Source organism: Vitis riparia, chromosome 14, assembly GCF_004353265.1.
Source record: "Vitis riparia cultivar Riparia Gloire de Montpellier isolate 1030 chromosome 14, EGFV_Vit.rip_1.0, whole genome shotgun sequence".
Taxonomy (NCBI): Eukaryota; Viridiplantae; Streptophyta; class Magnoliopsida; order Vitales; family Vitaceae; genus Vitis; species Vitis riparia.
The window spans coordinates 1,730,356-1,752,270 of NC_048444.1; the positions used below are offsets into that span (position 1 = coordinate 1,730,356).

The 21,915-nt window shown below is 35.2% G+C and overlaps 4 protein-coding genes across 6 annotated transcripts; 3 read left to right on the forward strand and 1 right to left on the reverse strand.

Annotated features, from left to right (window-relative positions):
* The first annotated feature begins 750 nt into the window (after positions 1-750).
* Positions 751-3,762, forward strand: LOC117930982 (protein transport protein SEC13 homolog B). Its single transcript, XM_034851813.1, has 2 exons — positions 751-857; positions 2,552-3,762. Exon 2 carries the CDS (start codon positions 2,639-2,641, stop codon positions 3,542-3,544), a length of 906 nt encoding a protein of 301 aa, XP_034707704.1. The 5' UTR covers positions 751-857; positions 2,552-2,638; the 3' UTR covers positions 3,545-3,762.
* Positions 3,763-7,118: 3,356 nt separating this feature from the next.
* On the forward strand, positions 7,119-13,157 carry LOC117929617 (E2F transcription factor-like E2FF). 3 transcript variants are annotated; one of them, XR_004653781.1, is made up of 12 exons: positions 7,119-7,383; positions 7,456-7,523; positions 7,608-7,660; positions 7,743-7,820; positions 7,918-7,971; positions 9,428-9,509; positions 9,945-10,012; positions 10,099-10,171; positions 10,266-10,339; positions 10,437-10,839; positions 11,793-12,751; positions 12,846-13,157. XR_004653781.1 is itself a non-coding variant. In XM_034849958.1 (11 exons), exons 1-11 carry the CDS (start codon positions 7,295-7,297, stop codon positions 11,879-11,881), a joined length of 1,131 nt encoding a protein of 376 aa, XP_034705849.1. In that variant the 5' UTR covers positions 7,119-7,294; the 3' UTR covers positions 11,882-13,157. The 3 variants fall into 3 exon arrangements, 2 of the variants coding, with proteins under 2 accessions (XP_034705849.1, XP_034705850.1); XM_034849958.1 differs by having other exon boundaries at positions 11,793-13,157; XM_034849959.1 differs by having other exon boundaries at positions 10,278-10,339; positions 11,793-13,157.
* A 1,537-nt stretch (positions 13,158-14,694) lies between these two features.
* LOC117931462 lies at positions 14,695-18,076 on the forward strand. The gene is made up of 5 exons (XM_034852477.1): positions 14,695-15,258; positions 15,355-15,622; positions 16,787-16,885; positions 16,998-17,212; positions 17,829-18,076. Exons 1-5 carry the CDS (start codon positions 14,816-14,818, stop codon positions 17,902-17,904), a joined length of 1,101 nt encoding a protein of 366 aa, XP_034708368.1. The 5' UTR covers positions 14,695-14,815; the 3' UTR covers positions 17,905-18,076.
* Positions 18,077-19,205: 1,129 nt separating this feature from the next.
* LOC117929667 (probable galacturonosyltransferase-like 10) lies at positions 19,206-20,537 on the reverse strand. Its single transcript, XM_034850026.1, has one exon. It carries the CDS (start codon positions 20,510-20,512, stop codon positions 19,379-19,381), a length of 1,134 nt encoding a protein of 377 aa, XP_034705917.1. The 5' UTR covers positions 20,513-20,537; the 3' UTR covers positions 19,206-19,378.
* Positions 20,538-21,915: the final 1,378 nt, after the last annotated feature.

Consider the following 21,915-nt stretch of genomic DNA (forward strand, 5'->3'; position numbering starts at 1 on the left):
ATTTTTAAGTATTTTAGTTTTAATTGTATTTTTAATTTTTAAAATTTTTATTTTATTGTTGATGTGAAGTAAAAAAAATATTTAATTTTATTAAAAAGAGATGAAAAGATGAGTGGATTTAAATAATACAGAATATAAAATCATTATTAATTAAAGAATTAAAAAGATTTTATTTCTAAATTTATAATATATTTATTGTAAAGTACTTTTAGCAAATTAAAATGGAAAATTATTTTTTTGATAAATTTAGTTAATATTATCAAGTAAAAATATATTTCAAAAAATAATTATCTGATTTATAAAAATATATATATATATATTATAATATTTTTAAATAGATAAAAATAACTGATTTACGAAATCCCCGATTCTTTTTTCTATATTTCCTTAAATTAGTGACTCAAAATCTTTTTTTTTTTTTTTCTTAATTGGATAGTTTCTCTACTTGTCATGATCCACCACCAATAAAAACAAGGATGTTTCTTCCTCTTGTGTTTCCCCATAAAACCCTTGTTTTTTCCTCCGTCTTTTTTTTTTTTTTTTTTTTTTTTTTTTGAATATGATCCCATCGCTGAACATTGGGCCAAGTCCAATTCAATTGGAACTTTAACCCCACGTTCTTAAATTTTTTCTGGCCCAAAAACTGGTCAAGCCCAAGAGCACCTCCCTGCAAGGGCCATCACGTGTGCGTCCCAACCCAAGATACAATAACGCCTGCATCCAAACAACCGCCAAGAGCGGAAAAGAGAAATAAATCCAGAGACCTTTCCTCCGACCACGAAAGCTAAGCTCGGCGAGAGAGAAAGAGGGAGCGTTCGAGCTTTCTCATCTGAAGTTAGGCTCTCAGATCCAATCAGGTACTCGCAGGCACGGTTCTCACAATCTATTTCGATGTTATGATTTAAATTCCAACAAAAATTGTTATATAGGGTTTTTAATTTGATCCTTGGTTGTATGGCGCCATAATATGGATGCGCATCCTCACGTGTTCTCAGTTTTTCCTCCTTTGATTTGGGGAGATTATTTTGGATCAAATTGAAATTTCCCAGATCTATTCGTTTGGCGTCTAGATCTATCTTAGATGCATCGTTTTACGATTCGCACTCGATTCGGATTCATTTTGAAAGGACATATTTAGAAATTCTGGTATAGATGAAGGATAGAAGAACTGTGTGATTGTATGTCCATAGGAAATTGTTTGATTCCAAATAACTATGTGCAATTAAATTTTCAGCTTTAAAATGCATTGCGTCTATTCATTTACTTGGGCGAATTGATTTTTTTTAAAGTTTAATTTGTTTGGTTCAAAAAAGTTGATGTTAACTGAAGGAGACGTGTTTGGATGATTAGAATGTGATATATGGTTTTTTATTCAAGCCTCTTTCTTAGAATGTGTTTGGTTGCAAAAATGTGTAAGAATAGGGTGCATTGATCTGGACCTGCAAATTAAAGTTTTGTTTCTTATGCGCTAACGGATTTGGAATTGGAGTTAGATTGTGGAGGCCATGAATCCACAAATAAAATCCCCAGTGAGAGTAGTATTTACAAATTATATTACTATTCCAAATCAAATTCAGTTCTGCAAAAACAAACACAGCTTTATTCTAGATTCTCCTAATTTTGATAATGTTATGACCTTTTTGTGATTTGTCTCTTTTGGATGATTTTGGGCAATCGTCTGAACGCTTAATTTTTACAGTTTTTTCTGAAGAAATCAATTTCTTTCCAACCAAATGTATAATTTTTTTTACAAGTCCAACCAAATTTATGCTTTGAAGTATTGAGTAAAGTCAAATGGGTAGTGAGTCAAGTTTAATGGTGTATGCTGCTGTTATTAATGAATAACCATAATCATTTGCCAGATTAGTTTGTTGGTGCAACTAATTTATTGGTGCACAAGAGTCAATACATAGTGTGCAGGCCAGTGTTAAGAATCTAGGATTTTCAAGCACATGCGAATGTCTTAACAATTTTTTTCTCTCTTATAATATGTGGTGGTGGTAGATAGAAATTTTTTGTAATGGCTCTTGTTTACAATTTATTTAGTGTATACTTTGTTTATATCTGTGTGGTATCTGCATATTTTATTTACTTGTCAAAAAAAAAAAAAAAAAAAGAGAAAAAAGAAAAAACTAAGTGCATGTTTTGGATGCATTTATTTACTTATTTATTTTTAAAAAAATGTGAATTCTCATATAAAATGTAGGAATTCTTATACAAAAACTAGGTAGAGACCTTGTGTACTTGAAAACACTAAAAAAAATTTAAATCTAAGGAAGTAAAATCACTTCCTTAAATTTTTAAAATTTTGAAAAGAATTTTCAAGAATACAAGATAAAGTTTTGTTTTTTGTATGAGAGTTCTTATATCTTGTATGGAAATTTCTATTTTTAAAAATAAAAAATAGGAAGCATATCCAAATCCCACCTAAATTGTTCTTTTGAGCTTTGCTTTTACTAAGTTGTGTGTTTTAAAATAGTTTGGAAGTTAAATCAACCTGTTGCCAATCAATTGGTAATGGTATTTTTTGTTCTCAACCTACAAAACTTAGGAGTTCAAGAGAAGGAACCCAAGAAGCTGAGCTGAAGGAAGTTGCAAAGGTGAATTATAGTGATAACCAAAAGGGATATCAGGAAAGATGCCTTCACAGAAGATCGAAACAGGTCACCAGGACACAGTCCATGATGTTGCCATGGATTACTATGGAAAGAGAGTGGCAACAGCTTCATCTGATACCACCATTAAGATAATCGGTGTTAGCAATAATGCTTCACAACACCTTGCTACTTTGAGTGGTCATCAAGGCCCTGTTTGGCAGGTTGTTTGGGCACACCCCAAGTTTGGATCAATCCTTGCTTCTTGTTCCTATGATGGCCGAGTGATAATCTGGAAGGAAGGAAATCAAAATGAGTGGACACAAGCTCATGTTTTCAGTGATCATAAATCATCTGTCAACTCCATTGCTTGGGCACCTCATGAACTTGGCCTCTGCTTGGCTTGTGGGTCCTCTGATGGGAATATCTCTGTCTTCACTGCTAGGTCTGATGGCACTTGGGACACCACAAAGATAGATCAAGCTCACCCTGTTGGAGTAACCTCAGTTTCATGGGCCCCATCAATGGCTCCTGGTGCTCTGGTTGGATCTGGTCTGCTGGATCCTGTTCAGAAGCTGGTTTCTGGTGGCTGTGATAATACTGTGAAGGTGTGGAAGCTATACAACGGGAATTGGAAGATGGACTGTTTCCCTGCTCTTCAGATGCATACAGATTGGGTAAGGGATGTGGCTTGGGCACCCAATTTGGGGCTTCCAAAGTCCACAATTGCAAGTGCTTCACAGGATGGAACAGTTGTAATATGGACTGTGGCCAAGGAAGGTGATCAATGGGAGGGTAAAGTTTTGAAGGATTTCAAGACCCCAGTTTGGAGGGTCTCATGGTCGCTGACTGGAAACCTATTGGCTGTGGCTGATGGAAACAATAATGTGACATTATGGAAAGAAGCAGTTGATGGTGAGTGGCAACAGGTTACTACAGTGGACCCATAGATTGTTAGCATTTAGCCTGATGAAGAGCTAAGTTTGTTAGCATTCGTCAATATTTTATTTTGGTATAATGTTGAATACTTTTATTGTATTAGTCAGTGTGGTTCCCAAATCTTAGAGGTGAAAGAAGTGAGAATTGATTAAATGCTTTTTCTTTCATTTTTCTCTTGTTCTACTATTTCTGTTTATTATGAATACCTGAATGATTTTGATTTTCTCCATCCTTTTTTTGTCCCTGGTTTGGAAAATGTGTTTGGCGGTCTTTTTCTGGAGTGTCAAGTGCATTCAGCTTTTGACAGTTCTGCATCAAGAATTACTTCAATTGTTTTAAATCTTTGTGCAGGCCATGCACTGTTAGTGGTAGAAAACAAGTTGCTAACTCCACTGTTGATGTATGTAAAATCATCCTTGGCATGCTTCTAAAAACCTTGATAGACGAGTACATTGTTCTCTTCACAGCCAATTGTTTATATTCTTACTTATTCCAAAACGATGTCACCCAAGAAAGTCCTCTTTCTCCTTTGCATGCACCACTTGGGTAGAGACCTTATTTGTCACTTCATTTCGGTTGTAAGTTTAGCAAAAAATTCCATTTCCTAGGTCAGAAGTCAGCATGCTTCATGCTCATGTTCATGTGCATGTACTTCCAGTAGTTAATGCTATCTGCGCAAATGTCTGAGAGACTTAGCAAGGCATCATCAGTTTCCAGTGGCACAATTCAGAGAATAAGACTCAATTCATACAGGTAGAAAAATAAGTTTGACAATGGCATGAAGAATGCGGAATGAAATTTTCTGACAATCAAGTTTGTGGTTTCCTCTGAGCAATCTATATTATAGATGTTTTGCTTTTCATCTTCTGCAAACATATACGGAGCTTTTGTTGATAAGCTCCGATGACCTAGGATGCGAATATATGCTTTTATGCCAGTCTATCAATTTTTGTTATCAATCTCCGCAAGTAACTATGATGGGCACAATGCCGCGGTTTTCACAAGCCTAGCTGGGAAATGGGTGAGAAACGTGAACCCAAGGTGACCAGCCTTACTTTGCTAACGACTGGAAACATCCATTTGTTAGATGGAAACTGCGGAACAGCTTGGGCGTCCGAGGGATTTTGGTTCTCTGGGGAATAGTATTATCTGTCATCTACAACAGCGACGAGGTTTGGACAAGAGACTCCCACCAAAGGCAAATACAAATAGGTCAGATCACACTGGTCGCCTACTAGGCTAGTACCCAAAGGACCGAGTGGCTAAAACATTTGAGTGTCTTTTGCACCAACGAGTTAAGAGTCTTATTCTCTTGATGGAACATGTTAGAACAAAATGAGTGTCTTTTGAAATAAATTCTTTAAATCAAAATTTATAATGATGACTTTAAAAACGAGATTAAAAAAATATCATTAATTTAATATTTGAAAATAAATTTTTTAATAATAAAAATGTTACAACTATATCGGATAAAATATAAATTAAATTGCATATGCATCTAGTTTTTATCGTCATCTAGATTTTTAATATGTTAATAATTGAAATTCATCATAATTATCTTTCCAATTTTTCTCTTTTATCTTTTTATAATTTATAGTCTTTTAGACTTGGGATAACTAATTCAAAGGTATGAAATCTTTTTCATTTTGGAAATTTAACCTTTCACATTTTTTTAACCTAAAAAATATTCATTTTTGACAAAAATACCCTTATTTTTTTCTTGCAAAAATAACCATTTATTTTAAAACACATATATAAATAATAAAAATATTAAAGGATATTTATGTTAAAAATTGGTTACTTTTTAAGTTGTAAGGGAGGTTAGTTTTACAAATTTGGAATGTTTTCATATTTTTTTAATCAATTAATCATTTATACTTCTAGTATAATTATTGATAAATATTTAAAAATAAAAATAAAATTTATTTATATAAAAAATAAATAAAATCATGAATAAATCTAACACAAATAGAGGATTTTAAGGACAAAATTTAGAAGATGATTTGCAGGTATGCGGATTGACATAGTAGAGAAAATCTGAAGGAAAACGTGGAGCATACAACTATTGCACCATCAATAGAGAAAATGGGGTGAAATTTACATCCATTCAACGGTGTTTTTGTCTCAACTCTGAAAAGCACAAAAATGGTATGGTTAGTAGCCTAAATGGTGCATTAGATGCACCATCAATAGACTTAAAAAAAGGGAGCTAATACCAAACAATAAATCCAATTAGGATTTAACCACCGATAAGAGCAGCAGATTAAACAATAATTATAGAACTCGATGTAATTAACAGAAATAATTGAGGAAATAATAATAATAAATATTAGTCCTTTAAACTTATTTACAAGTATAAACGCTATGTTCGGTTTCAAAAAAAGTATTAGAAAAAGAAAAAAATATTAAAAAATATGATTTTCTCATATAAAAAAAATTAAATTAATTATTTTATTTTTTATATTTTGTTTGAATCAAACATAGCCTAATATAATTTAAGTAAATAAGCAACAAAGAAGGCTTTGGTGAGGATAAAATGTAAATTAATAAATAATTAATGCATTTAAATACGTTTGTAATATGGGTAAAGATGATGATGGGAGAATTATGTTTTAAGGGTAGATGGACCCCAAATTAACAAAAGGTCCGTGTAACTCTTCAAATTGAGCCCAAGACTCAATGAAAGTATGAAAATTGAGTTGAAAGATATTATTCTTCAGCATTTTCAAAAATGCTCTTTGTTGATTTTGAAAAAAAAATTAATATTTTTGAAAAATACTTTTATTTAATTTAATATTTTTTAAAAATATTTTTGATTTAACCTAATATTTAAAAAAAATACTTTTATGTAATTTAATATTTAAAAAAATACTTTTATTTAATTTAATATTTTTTAAAAATAGTTTTATTTAATTTAATATTTTTGAAAAAAATTATTTAACTATTTTAAAAAATTATTTAATTTAATATTTTTTAAAAATAGTTTTATTTAATTTAATATTTTTGAAAAAAAAATTAATTTAATATTTTTGAAAACCACTTTTATTTAATTTAGCATTTTTGAAAAAAAATTATTTAACTTAATTTTATAAAATATTTTATATGTGTTCTTAAAGGGTATATTTGTCCATTATTATTTCATATCCTTCAACTCAATTTGAAGAGTTACACGGACCTTTTAATTTGTGGGTCCATCTACCCCTAAAACATAATTCTCCCAAAGATAAAAGACATAAACAATTTGTTTGAAAAGTTTTAATGAAAATTGTAAAAAAAAAAAATTGTCTTTTTAATTATTTTCAAGAATAAAATTTTGTTTAAGAAATTAAATGAAAAAAAAAAATAGTTTCATGTAAAAAATTTTAAAGTAATTTTGTATTTTTAATTACTGTTAATACTCTATGAAAAATAAGTAAAAATATCTTAAATTTGTTATTAAAAAAGTCTAATTTCAAAATAAATTCTTGAAAAACCATTTTAGCGGGGAAGTTTGTCGAATGTCATTTTTGAGTTAGAAAAGTGCTTTTTTTTTTTTGGAAAAGAAAAAAAAAAGTCTAACTGCTCCTCAATTTCCCAATTTGAATTACCGCGCCGCCCTCTGTTTTTCTCTATCCCTCTCGCCGAAAACTGCGAGGTTCAGATCGGAAATCTTCTTTGAATTTTCAAACCCGCCAAAATTCTATAACCCTCCTCCCAATTTTAACGGTATCTCTTTTTACAATAATCTCACTAAAAGATTGATTCTTGAACCAGCTACTGGAATGTCGTCGTTTGTTTCTCGGGAAAATGATCCCAAAGCACAGTGCTTCTACAGTCGGAAAGAGAAATCCCTTGGCCTCTTGTGCACCAAGTACTCTCTCCACCCTTATCTCTCTGCCTCTAGATCTTGTCAATATTTTCCTCATGATGATTTTTCGTGCAGCTTTTTGAGCTTGTACGACCGGGAGGACGTCGAATCGATCGGACTCGACGATGCTGCAAGCCGATTAGGTCAGGTCTTACCCTAATTTTTTTTTTTTTTTAATGTGGTATCATGGTTTAGATTGTTTTTACTGAATCGGACTGAGCTTGCAGGAGTTGAGCGGCGAAGGATTTATGATATTGTCAATATCTTAGAGAGTGTCGGTGTAAGAGTTTTGTTTGCTTTTCTTGTTGGTTTCTGTTTAGATTGTTGCACTGTAGATTTTAACTGTGTTTTTATTTTATCAGATTTTAGCGAGGAAAGCCAAGAATCAGTATTCGTGGAAGGGTTTTGGGGCAATTCCTAGGGCTTTGGAGGAGCTCAAGGTAAATTTTATTTGTCAGTTTTATCTCACATTTCAATGAGCATAGTCGTAGGAATTTTTGAAATTTTGTTGTCTTTTGTGTTTTGATCTGTTTACAGGAGGAGGGTTTGAGAGAGAACTTCAATATCTCAGACTGCTGCAATTTTGCAAAAGTAGGTTCTTTTGGATCGTGTATTTTTTTTTTCTCTACGATGTTGTGTTTGGTTGCGGAGAAACTGTGGGAAGAAATAGAAGGCAAAAGGTTGGGTGTTACATTTAAAAAAAAAAAAAAATTATTAATTGGGATTTGAAACAGTAAGTCTTTATTTGAGTCTTGTAAAGTAAGGAGGGAAGTCGGAGGGAAAAAGCAATGAGAAAAAAGAAAGGAAAAAAAGGTGAAGAAAATAAAACATGTTTAAACATATTTAAGTTTTAAAATAATTTTCATTATCTTATTTTCCTTCCATTTTATGCATGACAAACCAAATAAGAGTCTGATATTTTTCATTGCCTTTTATCCAATTGAAACTTAAAAGCTTCTACTGAACTAGACCATAGAATCAAATTTTTAATTTTTTAATGTTAGTTAAAGTTGAAGACAATGGCTGGGAAATGAAGCACCCTGGAGGTGAGAGTGCCTTTTGGAGTAGGTTTATGGATGGAATGATTTCAAGATCGATACAACTATCCAAGTTAGAAATGGTATGAATGCTATTGGACTGTTTGGTTCAAAAGGTACTTGCAAGATTGGGAAATGAATGAGATGGTTCACTTCTTCAAGTTCATTCATTTAGTGAGAGTGCAAGGAGTAGGAATGGACAACTTACAGTGTAAAGAAGATAGGAAGGGAAATTTTGTGTTAAGTCCCACTATAGTTATTTATGTGGTGGGAGTAAAGAGATGTTCCTAGGTAAGGAAATTTGGAGGTTTCATGCTCCATTAAGAATCTATTTTTTGCATGGAAAGCAGTTTGGAGAAAGATTCTAACAATTGATATCCTTGAGATGGAAAATAGTTGTAGCCTTTGCAAAAATAGTGAAGAAACAGCAAGTCATATTCTAAGTCGCTAACAGGGCTAAAAAGTTGTGGAATCTTATTTTAGCAATCTTCGGGTTGAAATGGGTGTTTCCAAACACAGTGAAAAACCTTCTCCTAGGGTGGAAGGCCAAGGGGATGGAGAAAAGGCAAAGGAAGGTTTGGTGCATGGTTCCGTAATGTTTATTTTGGTGCATTTGGAAAGAGCATAATTGAAGGATATTCCGAGGAAGAGATGTCAGATCAGACTGAAGGAGGCTTTTTTGAAATCCTTGTTGTAGTGATCTCAGGATGCAATGGGATGGACATGGCCACAATGTTGAATATTTTAGATAGCCTAAATTGTGAATGGATAGGTTGTTTTGTGGGCTATCTTGCTCACTGGCTTTTTTTTTTTTTTATCTTTTTTAAGTCTTTTGTATACCACTGGTGTACATTGGGAGCACCTTTCTTTGTTAGGCACTTTTCCTGTGCCCATCCAAAAAAAAAAAAAGTCCAAGGCAATACAATCTTCCCTTTTCTTGGCAACCAAACAGAGGGTTTACTAATCTCTTTATGTGTGCCTATTTTATTAAGTTTCACCTTTTTCACTAGTCTCTAGATGACATAGAAGAGGGTGGGTCTTCCAATTCAAAATCTGATGGGCAAGACAGATCTTCTGGATTATCAAAAAATGGTACTTTCTCTTTCCACCTTGATTTATCATTTGATTTTATGGAGTAAGATACTTGCAACATCAGGTATTCTTTTCATGTATGTTAACCTTTTGTTTGGATCACAAAAGGTGTGAAGAGAAGGAAAAAGAAAAGAAAAGAAAAACTGAAAAAAATAAAAAATATGTTCAAACTTTTTGTCTAGTCCTTCGCTTTTGTTCATCTTCTATACATACAATAAAAAATCAGAAAATGTGTGTTTTTAAACAACTTCAAGCATTTTTTTTAGCATTTTCCATGGCAAACCAAACAAGGCTATTGTTTTTCCCCTTTTCCTAATACTTATAAGATCTGGATAGAACATGAGTGTTTGAGATTGAGCTCCATTTTGGCAAAAATGACTTTGTGAACCAAGATTGGAATTGTCAGCTCCTTACACATTTATTTTATTTGTTCAGATAACAGAAGAGAGAAATCTCTTGGGCTTCTTACACAGAATTTTATCAAGCTTTTCCTTTGCTCGGATGTAAGTCAAGCGTTTAAATTATTTATTTGTTACAAACTTTAAATTGTTTTTTGGTCAATTCATATCCCTTTATTTCTTTTCTTTAGGCAGATTTGATCTCCTTAGATTGTGCTGCAATGGCTTTATTGGGTGATGGACACAATTCAACAGCTATGAGAAGTAATTACATTCCCATCATCCTTTATAATTTGATCTTTTTAGTAGAGGAATGCAAGAAAGTGCCTTATACTTTGACTGAAATTGTCTTTCTAAGATAATTCTGCAGCAAAAGTTAGACGCCTGTATGACATAGCCAATGTGTTATCTTCCATGAACCTAATAGAGAAGGTAAAATATATTCTTGAAATTCTTTGATGGTGAATCAGAGGAGCTTGATTAGGAATCATCCATCTTTTCTTTCCTCTAATTAGTTATAGTTTTGCAGACCCCTCACCCAGAGAGCAGAAAACCAGCATTTAGGTGGCTGGGAGTAAAAGGAAAACTCAAGAACGCATCTGCTACTGCTATGGATGTCCAACAGCCTAAGAAGAGAGTGTTCGGGACTGATGTTACAAACTATAGTTTGAAGAGAAATAAGGAGGATTCTTCAACCGATTGGAAGTCAAACCAGAATATAAATATGCCATTGCATATGAAACCTGGTGATTTGGAAAACAATGGGGATGGATTGGAGCAGAATTCAAAACATAGCTCAAAGGGGTTTGTATTTGGCCCATTCACTCCTGCATCTGCTCCTGGAGTAGGAGACTCTGCAAATAAAATCATGAAACCTACACAGGACTGGGAGAGCCTGGCTTCTACCTTTCGTCCTCAGTATCGGAATCAAGGTACCTTAACCTCAATTTCATTCTAAAATTCTTAATGACCTACCTTTTCAAATTATGCACAGTAAATTAGTGGTAATATTTTTTTACTTGACCGCAATGTCAAGTGGGGAAATTCAAGCATTGACAGTATTCAATGTGTTGAAAATGCTTAACAATCACTGCAAGTGGCTTACAATGCTTTCAGTAAAAGAAACTCTCTTCAGCTTTTAGCTATTCTATTGTTCCATTGGAAACATCATTTATTTTTTCTCAATTAGCTTTCCTACTCTTTGCATCTTTGAAAGATTTAAAACTACATTGTAAATCCATAACAATTCACTCTCAACTGTGTAGATATTATCCGTTTTAAGCTCTTAAGGCTTTAAAATATGTCTATAGGAACTTTTTCTCCTATTTGATGTGAGATATTACAAACCCCTCTCTCACCCCCTCACGTAGACACAATGTCCTTATTGTGTTTCATATAATTATGAGGCCAAACAAACAAACACCTTTCACAAGGCCATACAAACCCTTACACCATAATCGGGGATCGACTTTAATAACATTTGTAATGATCCGTTCTCAATCATATAAATATTGTCCACTTTGAGTTTAAGGGGCTCTCACGGTTTTAAAATGCATTTACATGGTGCCTATACATATATAGTCAGAAACTTTTTCTTATATCCGATGTGGGATATCATAGAATCTGTTCTAGAGGTCACTTGGACGTCATTGCTTGTATAGCTGCAATCTTCTCAACCCCATTACTCTATTAATTACTCAATACTCCTAACTTTTCTTGGGTTTTTGCACCAGATTGTATGCCTGAGGTTCTTCTTTTCATGCTTTTCATGTGGTTCTCTAGATGATACATATCTTTCGCATGTTAAATGCACTTAATTATGTTTCACATATAATCTCTCCAGCAACTGAACTGTTGAAAGGTTTTATTGATGATGGTGTGGCAGCTATCAGTGACCTATTTGGACATTACGTGGAAGCATGGAAGTCATGGTATGTTGAAGTTGCTGGGAAGAAACAGACGAACTCTAGATAAAATAAAAGACATTTCCAACTACAGCAATGAAATACACCTTTTCCTTTTCCTAGCCATGAAGATCACAATTCATGAGTTCATGTTGGAAGCATTTTCTTGATGCGCCAATTGGAACGCTTGTCACCAACTCTGCTCATTAACACCTTCAGTATCATAGTCCTGATTTTTTTTCCCTTTTCTCCACAGCTGTAAGTCTCCAAGGTTTGATCGGTTTGGATAAATGAACATGTAATAATACAGGGATAGCAAGAGTGATTTTCCATTTCCCTTGCCCAATTCATATTTGGAAAGAGAAACATTAAAAAGAATTTTTCTTTTTCTCAAATTCTTGTAGATGGTCAAGACAACTGTCTTCCCTTGGACATTTCATTTGACAATTCATATGTTGAGGCACTCAACCCAAACTGCTTCAATTGGGGTACAAGAACTTCAGATTTGATACACATTAGACCTAGTAGAAACCTGAAGAAACATCGTGGAGAAAGCATGTCTTCTCTTGGTATTTAAGGCATATGTTAAAAATGAAAATGGTGAACTCGTTGCCGGGTCCTATTGCCCTCTAGGCTGCTACTTGAATGAAGCTGCCAAGCTCAAAGTGTAAACTTCAATAGGGCCCTAAACAGGATCTGGAACCAATGCTACATGTCGTGCACCCAGGAGATCCCAGAGCTCACAGTGAACTCTGATGATATATGTTCATGAATAAGGATATATTACTGTTTTCTTTACATTATATCACTAGCGGATCATTATTTTCCATCTTTACATGAACCTCAGGTCTCAATCATCCATTGAAAGTGGATGAAGCCATGGGAGGAGCCTGCAGAAGCAAAGAAAAAGAGGGCACACGCAGGTAAATTAGGAAATAAGGTAAGAAACTTTACCTGCTGTTTACCTTGAGCTTCTAAGATTGTTTCACCTTTTATTTTTGTTGTTAACAAGGCATTATCTTTGTCAAGCACAGAAGATAAAGGATATCTCCGTATTTATTGTGGCACAGTATTAACTGAGCAAAACAGATCCAAAATCTCAAAAATGTGGTTCATGGCAGCTGTGGAGGGGCCATAAGACCATACAAGCCATGACCACCGTTTGGTTTTTGGTCCACCTCTATTTTGATTCTATGGTTTACTCAAAGATTAATGGACCCCAGTATGCATACATGGTTATCTTCTCTTCTCTCCTCTTTTACAATAATCTGATTTCTTGTGGTCCTAAATATCTTACATAAAACAGTCACTCCGTTATCTGTTAATAACATCAAGACAATTGGTCACGATCTTGCCTTTTTTTTATTATTATTTTTTCTCTAATTTTTTTCAGATTCTGATGGGTAATTAGTGTGATTGACACCCGCTTGTCTACACTCCTTTTATTTTCAACTTTGAATTATTAATATTTTCAACATCATTTGATCGACTAACAGTAGAATTCCCCTATATCTGAGTTTGATGCTGCACAACCCTCCTTGCTTTTAAAGAAAATTACAAGAGGAACCATTTGGTCTTATATTATTTGAACGAACCCAAGCTAAATTCTACTTGAAGGTATAACAAAATAATTAGCTTTTATTTATCATTCACTGTTTGCAGTAGTAGTCTCACTCAAACAAGGAAGAACATAACATTAATCACATCAAGCCCATTTTCTTGCTTCCAAGTCCTAATAACATGTGGGTCATCCAAAACCTTGAGTACATGGCAAATGACCTAACACTACAAAAGTTTCATGCCCCATGTGATCATAAGACTTTTTAGTGTTTTATTCATATATATTTTTTATATTCAAATGTCGAATCATGTTTGGTGAACATGCAAGGATATTGGTAGAAAATAAATATCAATCTTAAAAAGTATTAAAAAAAGAAAAATAATATGAAAAATATATATAAAAAAAATAAAAAATAATTTAAATGATTTAAAAATATATGCATTTTAAAATTATTTAATCTTTATATAATGAATTTAAAATATATATATAAAATAATTTATTGGCTTTGAATCAATTTTATTTATTTTTTTCTATTAACTTTTTCTTTTTATTTTTATTTTTTATATTTTCTCCCAAATTTTTTAAAAACCAAATATAACCTAAAATTATTAGATTAAGAGAGAGGTTGAAAAAAATAAAAGATCATTAATAAAAAGATACGAAATGATATGATGTGATTAGTTGTATCTTTTTTATACCAACTAAAAAGGATGTTAACATATCCTCACCAAACACCATTCCTTAATAAGCTCACATCATTAACCTGTTACCCAAATCTCACCAAACATCATAATAAGAAAGTAAAAATAAATAATTATATATGATAATAAATAAAATTAGCTATATTACTTACTTACATAGAAATAAAGTCATAGTGCAACATGAGAAAAGAAAAATGATGTTATCATAGTGAAAAAATAGTACATATCAGTTTATGAATCATTCAATTTTGGAAGTTGATTTTCATCATCTCAATGGGCATGGTATAGAATTTTGAACTAAAATTTCATCCTCAAAAACTTAAAGAAAATAATGATTTTTAAAAAATTAAGGTATTAAAATATTTTTACCATCTCAAATTTCAAAAATCTTAAAAATAATTTTTAAAGATGTGATGATTTTATACCTTTGATGTTGCTCATTTGGAGTCGCGTACTTTAAGGACAACGATGACCAGAGTAAAGGTACAGCCTACAGTGAGCCGGCCCTCCACAGAGATTCTATAGATACCGCAGTCACGCCCTCGCGGTTCCAAGCCTGTCCCTACAGCCCGAATGGCGAATCCGTGATTTGGTGAAAAAGCAAGGGCATCTGTTGAGCCCACTGGGAAGCAAAAAACAAAACCACCCCGAAATATTAGTGGGCTGAGAGAGAGGCTAAGAAAAGGATACGAAGGCGGAACACAGAGGAACGAGAGAGCTTGTGCTGCTGAGGGGTTGCTCCATGGCGGCTACGGCTAGGGCTTTTCTTCTCTCTCGCGTCACCGACCCCTCGCTCAAACCTCACCACGCGCCTCTACCTCCATTTTCCCGCCACCTCCTCGCTCGTCCCCTGCTACCTGCCTCCGCCGCCTTGAAGAGACGTCCGCCTGCACTCCTCTGCTGTCTGGTATCTGGAGTCGACGGCGGAGGAGTCTCCGACGATTTCGTCTCCACCAGGAAGTCCGGATTCGACCGCGGATTCTCGGTCATCGCCAACATGCTCAAGCGGATTGAGCCTCTCGATAATTCCGTCATTTCCAAGGGCGTTTCTGATTCGGCCAGGGATTCGATGAAGCAGACCATCTCCACAATGCTAGGGTTGCTCCCGTCGGATCAGTTCTCCGTCACTGTTAGAGTTTCGAAGCGTCCTCTTGATCGCCTCCTCGCGTCTTCGATTATCACGGGGTAATTCCTTCCACAAATTCAGATACTGTATCTTGTTTTTACATTTTCGTACCCTCAAATTCGGAAATTGACTTTGGTTGGTTCTGATGGTGGTAGGTATACTCTATGGAACGCTGAGTACCGAATTTCATTGATGCGGAATTTTGATATCTCTCCGGATAGTTTAAAAAGGTCAAATTGTTCGGAGCAGTGTGAGGTTTTGGAATTGCAGAGCGAGGAGACCAAGTGCGGGGGTGGAGAGGTTGATGTAAACGGGAGTATTGAGGATTGGGAGCCATCTAGTGCTTGGAGTCTTGGGGATTTACCTCCTGAGGCTTTGAACTATATTCAAAAATTGGAATCGGAGTTATCAACTGCCAAGAAGGTGAGGGATTTTTTTTTGCGCCTGTGGTACTTTTGCTGCTTTGTGCTGGTAACTATACTGCATCTAGAGATTAACATAGCAGCTGAATTTGAGGATGATAAATTAGGGAGGAATTCATGTGTAAGGATAGCCGGAATATAGACTTGAGGAGTAATTTATTTTATTTTATTTTATTTTTTATTTTCTTTGCTAGCCAGTGCATGACTTCATACTTTTTTGCAAATTTTGCTATTATTATTGATGCGCGATATACAAGATCGATTAATTTTTGTACAGGCCATGTAGTAGAAATATGTCTTCAGTTGCTGGAATTGCTAGACTTCTTCTGTTCACTTGCTAGCCCTCTGTCTCGAGGAAAGATTTTTATCTGAAATTATAAAAAAGTGTAACAAAATTTATAGCCGTGCCATTTGATTGTTGCATTTTCCGACTAGAAATGGAAACAACTAGCATTGGGGCCCTTTTACCCAACTCTAAGTCAGGGGCCCTTTGAATGAATGTGAATTCCAGCAATGAAGATTCAAGATTCTTCAGCAATGAGAAATTAATTTTAGTGGAAAGAAAAGAACATGGGTGTCTTGTAGTTCTCTTCCACGGTCAGATTGTTGGATAAGATTGAAGGTATTAGATAATATGTTCACTGATATGAATTTGTTCATGCCGTGTCTCTGATTTCATTTTGATTTACCATCCGTAAGAAGGAAGTGGAAATCTGATCATGGTGGTGCTTGATCAGAAATATTACTAGCACGAAGGCCTCAAATCCTAGGATACAGTTTAGCCAAGAATTCATGACAGTGTACCCTATGGTTCTATAACTAGCTGGGAAGAATTGGAGGGTAACTGGTCACTAGGGTGAAGATGAACAGGTAAATAGTGGATTTGCTGGTTGATCCAACTGTTTGATGCTGTTAGCCAGCCCATTGGGCTAATAATCTAAGAACACACTGTGATTGGTTAACATAAACAGCCTATAATTATTTGAACAAGATGTGTAAATGATTTAACTTTTGTCAGGTTAACCACTTGATTTATGATATTTGTGTGACTACCTGTAATAAGCATTACAAATGAGTTAAATACCTTTTAGTGCCTTGCCTTGTGTTTAGAGGGGCAGGGTGCATGATTCTACCACTTTAAACTGATCGGTGTATTTTGTCTCAGGAATTGGATGCCCAGAAGCTGGAAAATATGCAAATGGAATATGAGAAAGGAAATAACAATAATTTGTTAGAGTATTTACGGGGCTTGGAGTCTGATATGGTAACAGCCTAAAAATTCTCTTTTTACTCGGCTTGAAGTTGGAATTTTTATTTGATGATTGCAGTCTATCCTGATGTGTTTGTTGTTATTCCTATTCATTTGTTTCAAACAGGTGATTGAATTATCTAAACCATCATCATTAGAGGTGGAAGAAATTATTCACCAATTAGTTCAAAATATATTGCAAAGATTTTTCAAAAATGATCCTACCTCTGACTTCATGGAAGATTCAGCCTTAGGGATTACAGGCAATTACCAAGATGGGAATGGTGAATCTTGTGAGACAATATGCACTTCCAGAGATTATCTAGCCAAGCTGCTTTTCTGGTTGGTACTCTAGCATTTCCATTGTTTATTGTCAGTTTACTTGCCTTTACCCATTTTGGTTTTGAACAAGCCAATGATGTGAATTGATGCTTCATGCAATTGGGTTTGTTCAAGAACACTAGTATTATGCATGAGTTTGTACAAACACACATGCACAGTAAATTGAAAATAGCAAGTTTTTCTAAATTGAAGCAATAATCTTTTAGCTGTTTCTAATATGATAGGGGAGGAGGGATAATAAGGATTGGATGGGAAGTAGTGCATTGAAAATTAATAAATACTGAGTTGTACTGAATCTGAAGCAACACTTTGAGTTATTGCTAAGGTATATGATTAGAAATGGATACTTCATCATCAAAAAGAAAAAATAAATAAATATTACAAGTGGAGAATGGTAATTTTACTAAATTCCAAGTAAAAAATAAAAGGCGAATAATTTTCTTGGTCGTGTTAGCTTTAAATCAAAACTAGATACCCACTCCTCAACTATAACTTCACACTATTTTTTTATTCTTGTTTATTTTTTTGGTTGCCATACTGTATGAAGTACTTTAACTTCCTCAACTGGCATCAAATTTTTGTCTCAAATCACTCATTTTCTCTTTTCTTCTGCCAGGTGTATGTTATTGGGCCATCACTTGCGAGGCTTGGAGAATAGATTGCATTTAAGTTGTGTTGTTGGGTTGTTGTAAAGAGAAGAATGTAGAAAGAGGCATGTAAATTCTTCTTTTTTTTTCTTTTTCTCTTTCAATGCTTGTCTTTTTGTTTTCCCCCCTCAATTTTATCATATATCATTACATGACTCACATCTGATTTTCAGTCCAAATCTTTCATTAGAATTAATTGATTTATGATTAAAGGGAATATGTAGATTTCATTTGTCTTTAAGGCATGCTACGGCTATGCCCTTGGGGACATATACCTGAAACCACTCTCCAATCTGTCATGTGGGTTACAGTCAAGTATGCTACGGATAGAATTGTTCTATTGTCATCAATGCCTTCTGTTCATTAGACCTCATTTGCAGGGAATATTAGTTGCAATAGCCTCTGTCCTAGGGCACCCTAATGCTTAATAGCAGGTAGGACAGAATGGATGTTTCTGCCAAACAAAAACTTGAACATTACCCAGCACTTCAACTAGGAAACTTAATTGTCTGAGCACGATTTTGTCTTCAGAGTAAGCTTTTTAGTATGGAATATTAGTTGCAATAGCCTCTGTCCTAGGGCACCCTAATGCTTAATAGCAGGTAGGACAGAATGGATGTTTCTGCCAAACAAAAACTTGAACATTACCCAGCACTTCAACTAGGAAACTTAATTGTCTGAGCACGATTTTGTCTTCAGAGTAAGCTTTTTTAGTATGGAATATTAGTTGCAATAGCCTCTGTCCTAGGGCACCCTAATGCTTAATAGCAGGTAGGACAGAATGGATGTTTCTGCCAAACAAAAACTTGAACATTACCCAGCACTTCAACTAGGAAACTTAATTGTCTGAGCACGATTTTGTCTTCAGAGTAAACTTTTGCATGACGTGAGGTCTCAGCTGGCCAAAAGGAAATTTCATTTACTTTTGTATGAAGTATGATTCTTCAGGTGGTCAGTATTATGAATAATTTCAACTAGCAGAAAGCACAACAGAATTATAGAACCATGTGTCTTCTTGATGAAACTTTTGAATGCTTCCTCCAAAATTGAAGGTTTGAGCTTTAAGAAGATGCTTTTCTTGGCACGACAGACTGGATGGACTCTCAACGAACCTGAAAAGAAGGTTGTTTCATTGTCTGTGTGTGTACCACATTGAACCTTTTTCAAGGAATTATGGCGGACGAATCCTGACCCAAATCAGCATATTTCAATTCTTTAATTTTCTTTTTCAAGGTTAATGAGTAGCTGGAATGCCAATTTTCTTTGTTAAAATCGAATGAAATAAGCCAAATGTGAGTATATCATGTAAAAGTTGAGACGGTATGAATGTAACCAAAGAAAAAAAATTAAAAAAAAAAATGATCTGTCCAGCTTCAAGAGTATCATTGTGCAGAAGAAATTGATATAATACACTGCTTCTAATCCGCATCTATGTACAAAAAACTGTGGTCTCTCCTTGTGTGACAATCTCACAAAGAATTAATGAAAGAAAAAAAAAAGGAAAGAATCAAATCAATTGCTATAATGAAGTGTAAGAAGAAATCAGCAATTGGTCCTGCTGTTGGCGGTTTCTGAAGAGGTCATATGGCGCCCATAAATGATCAACTGGGCATGGCTTCCCTGCATCAAGCCTTCTCCATGGCTTCTCTTTGCCGCTCCAATGCAGCAAACTTGCAGGACCTGGATGCAGAGACCTGCAACTGCTCACCACATTGTCCCCACCCAGCCCATGTTGGTTCCACCTATGATCAATGCCCTCAACTTCTCCACCAAAAACAAGCAAAAATGGGGGAAGAGAACCCAACTCATAGATCCTCCTCTCTTTCTGAACCTCCATCCATTTCTCAATTCTCCTCGTGTAGTCTCCTCCTCTCCATCTTCCCAAATCCATTACCATCACACCCGTATTGAAATAACATGGCTTCTTCCCTGCAAAAATGCCTGAAAGCTCCCCATCAAACCAGAACTTATCCGAGAAGTACTTTGTGAAGTTTGCATGACAATATACTGGAGCTCCAATCACTCTCGAACCCATCAGATTTGTTCTCCATAGCTTCTGAATATCGTCAACAACCACGACATCAGAGTCCAGATAGATCACACGATCGACACAGCCGTCAAGCATATCGGCCAAGTAGCTCCTGGCATAGTTCAGTGGGTTATCAAGAGCCCGACGGATGGAAGATGAGATGAGACCCTTTACCAAACTCTCATTGAAGACATGAACTCTGAAATTCAGAGAGGGGAACACTGATCGTACAATCCCGGACAAGTCATCTGGATTCATGGAGTTGGAATCGGAGGCAATGAAATGAAAGAAAATGTTGTCAGGGCAAGAAGCGTGTCTCAAAACAGAATGAACTGCCGCCACAGAACCTCTCAAATATTCCACATCAAGCGTCATTGCTATGTGAAGCAGAACCGGATCACAAACTGATACCAAACCCTCTTCCCCTGATGAAATAGGACATTGAGGTCCGTTTCGATACTCGGGTGCTTCAGCAAATTGCAGACCAACATGACTTTTGATCCCAGATTCACCAACCCCATCTCTCTCTTTGCTGGGAAACGATCGAATAGCATTCGCAGGAGACAGAAACAACAGAAGAACCAAGACGAAGCCTCTAACACAAACCATGGTGTTTGCTTCCATTGCTTTCCTACCTTTGTCGTAAGAATTAAGTTATATGAGAGGAATGGAAAAAGGAAAACGAGGGGAGAGAACATTCCAGGAAAGCAGAAAGAGTCAATGGTGTATGCCAAACACGTATTTTCCATTGCTTTCTTGGTTGAAGCTGTAAACCGAAACACGCTGTGATAGTGACTTTTCGCCGGTTGCATTGTGAAATGCCTTGGAATTTTCTTCCCATCCCCTCTGGCATTTAACTTATTTTAATTTTGGTTGGCTCTGTGGAGCCCGCTGCTCATGACATGTCACCACGTCCGAGGTATACAAATTTTACTTGGCTTGTTAATTAAGGGAATGTTTCTCGAACATGTGGCCACCTTGCAAGAGAAAAACTTCTATTTTTCTTAATGATTGGATCTCGATATTTTGATTAAGGGGATGTTTCTCGAACATGTTGGCCACCTTGTATCCAAAGGTTTTTAAGCACCTACCAAAGAAAAAGAAAGAAACCATCGATGATGATGTGATATTTGTACCTAAATTATATTCTAATCATCATGTATTTTCAACCGCCCAGATTTGATTCAATACTTGATATTTTTCTGAACAAGCATGGGTGCTTTCCTTGGTATTTTCCTAAGGAACATGGGCTTTTTCTGGGAGGGTTCTCACCTCCATGTGTATGGGGAATCGGTAAGGTCAGAATTGAAACGTGGGAATTAGTTTGTGGGTGTTACAGGAAAAGTTCACGCGTATAGATTAGTGGTTGACGGCTGGTGTGGTCAAGAGTTTCTTGGGGTTAATCATTTTGACTACCATCAAAATTCAAGAAGATGTCTTTCAACCTTGTGACATCATATTGCGGATGGTCAATATAAAAAACTTAAAATAATTATAAATTTTTTCTCTAGAAATTAAACGTGGGTTTCACATACAGGTAAATTAACATTGTTGAAAATTAGTCTTTTGGGGACTCTCCTCCGCGTGCCTGTCCACGTGTCGCATATCTACATTTTTGCCCCGGTAGATGCCGTAGCTCCCGGGCCTTCCTATCCGGACCACGCATGCACCCTCACCTTAACGGGCAACCTCCTCCACCCAACCTTTGGCCCTCTTCGCTACTTGTAGTCATTTTCCCTTGACATAGGAGTTTTTCAATCCTTACATCCATGTCAATAGATTGTCACATACTCTCTCGTATTTCTAACAGGTTGAAATGACAGTTGCACTCGTATTTCTAGCAGGTTGAAATGACAGTTGCATCATGACACATCTACTGACGACGTCTACCAGTCGCCTAATCTGTGATGATTACCCTATCATCTACTGGACTATCATCATGGCAGTAACAGTCAAAGTGTCAACTTAGCACAACATTAACTCCCTCATAAGTAATATAAAAACTCTCCTAAAAGCATAACTCAAGT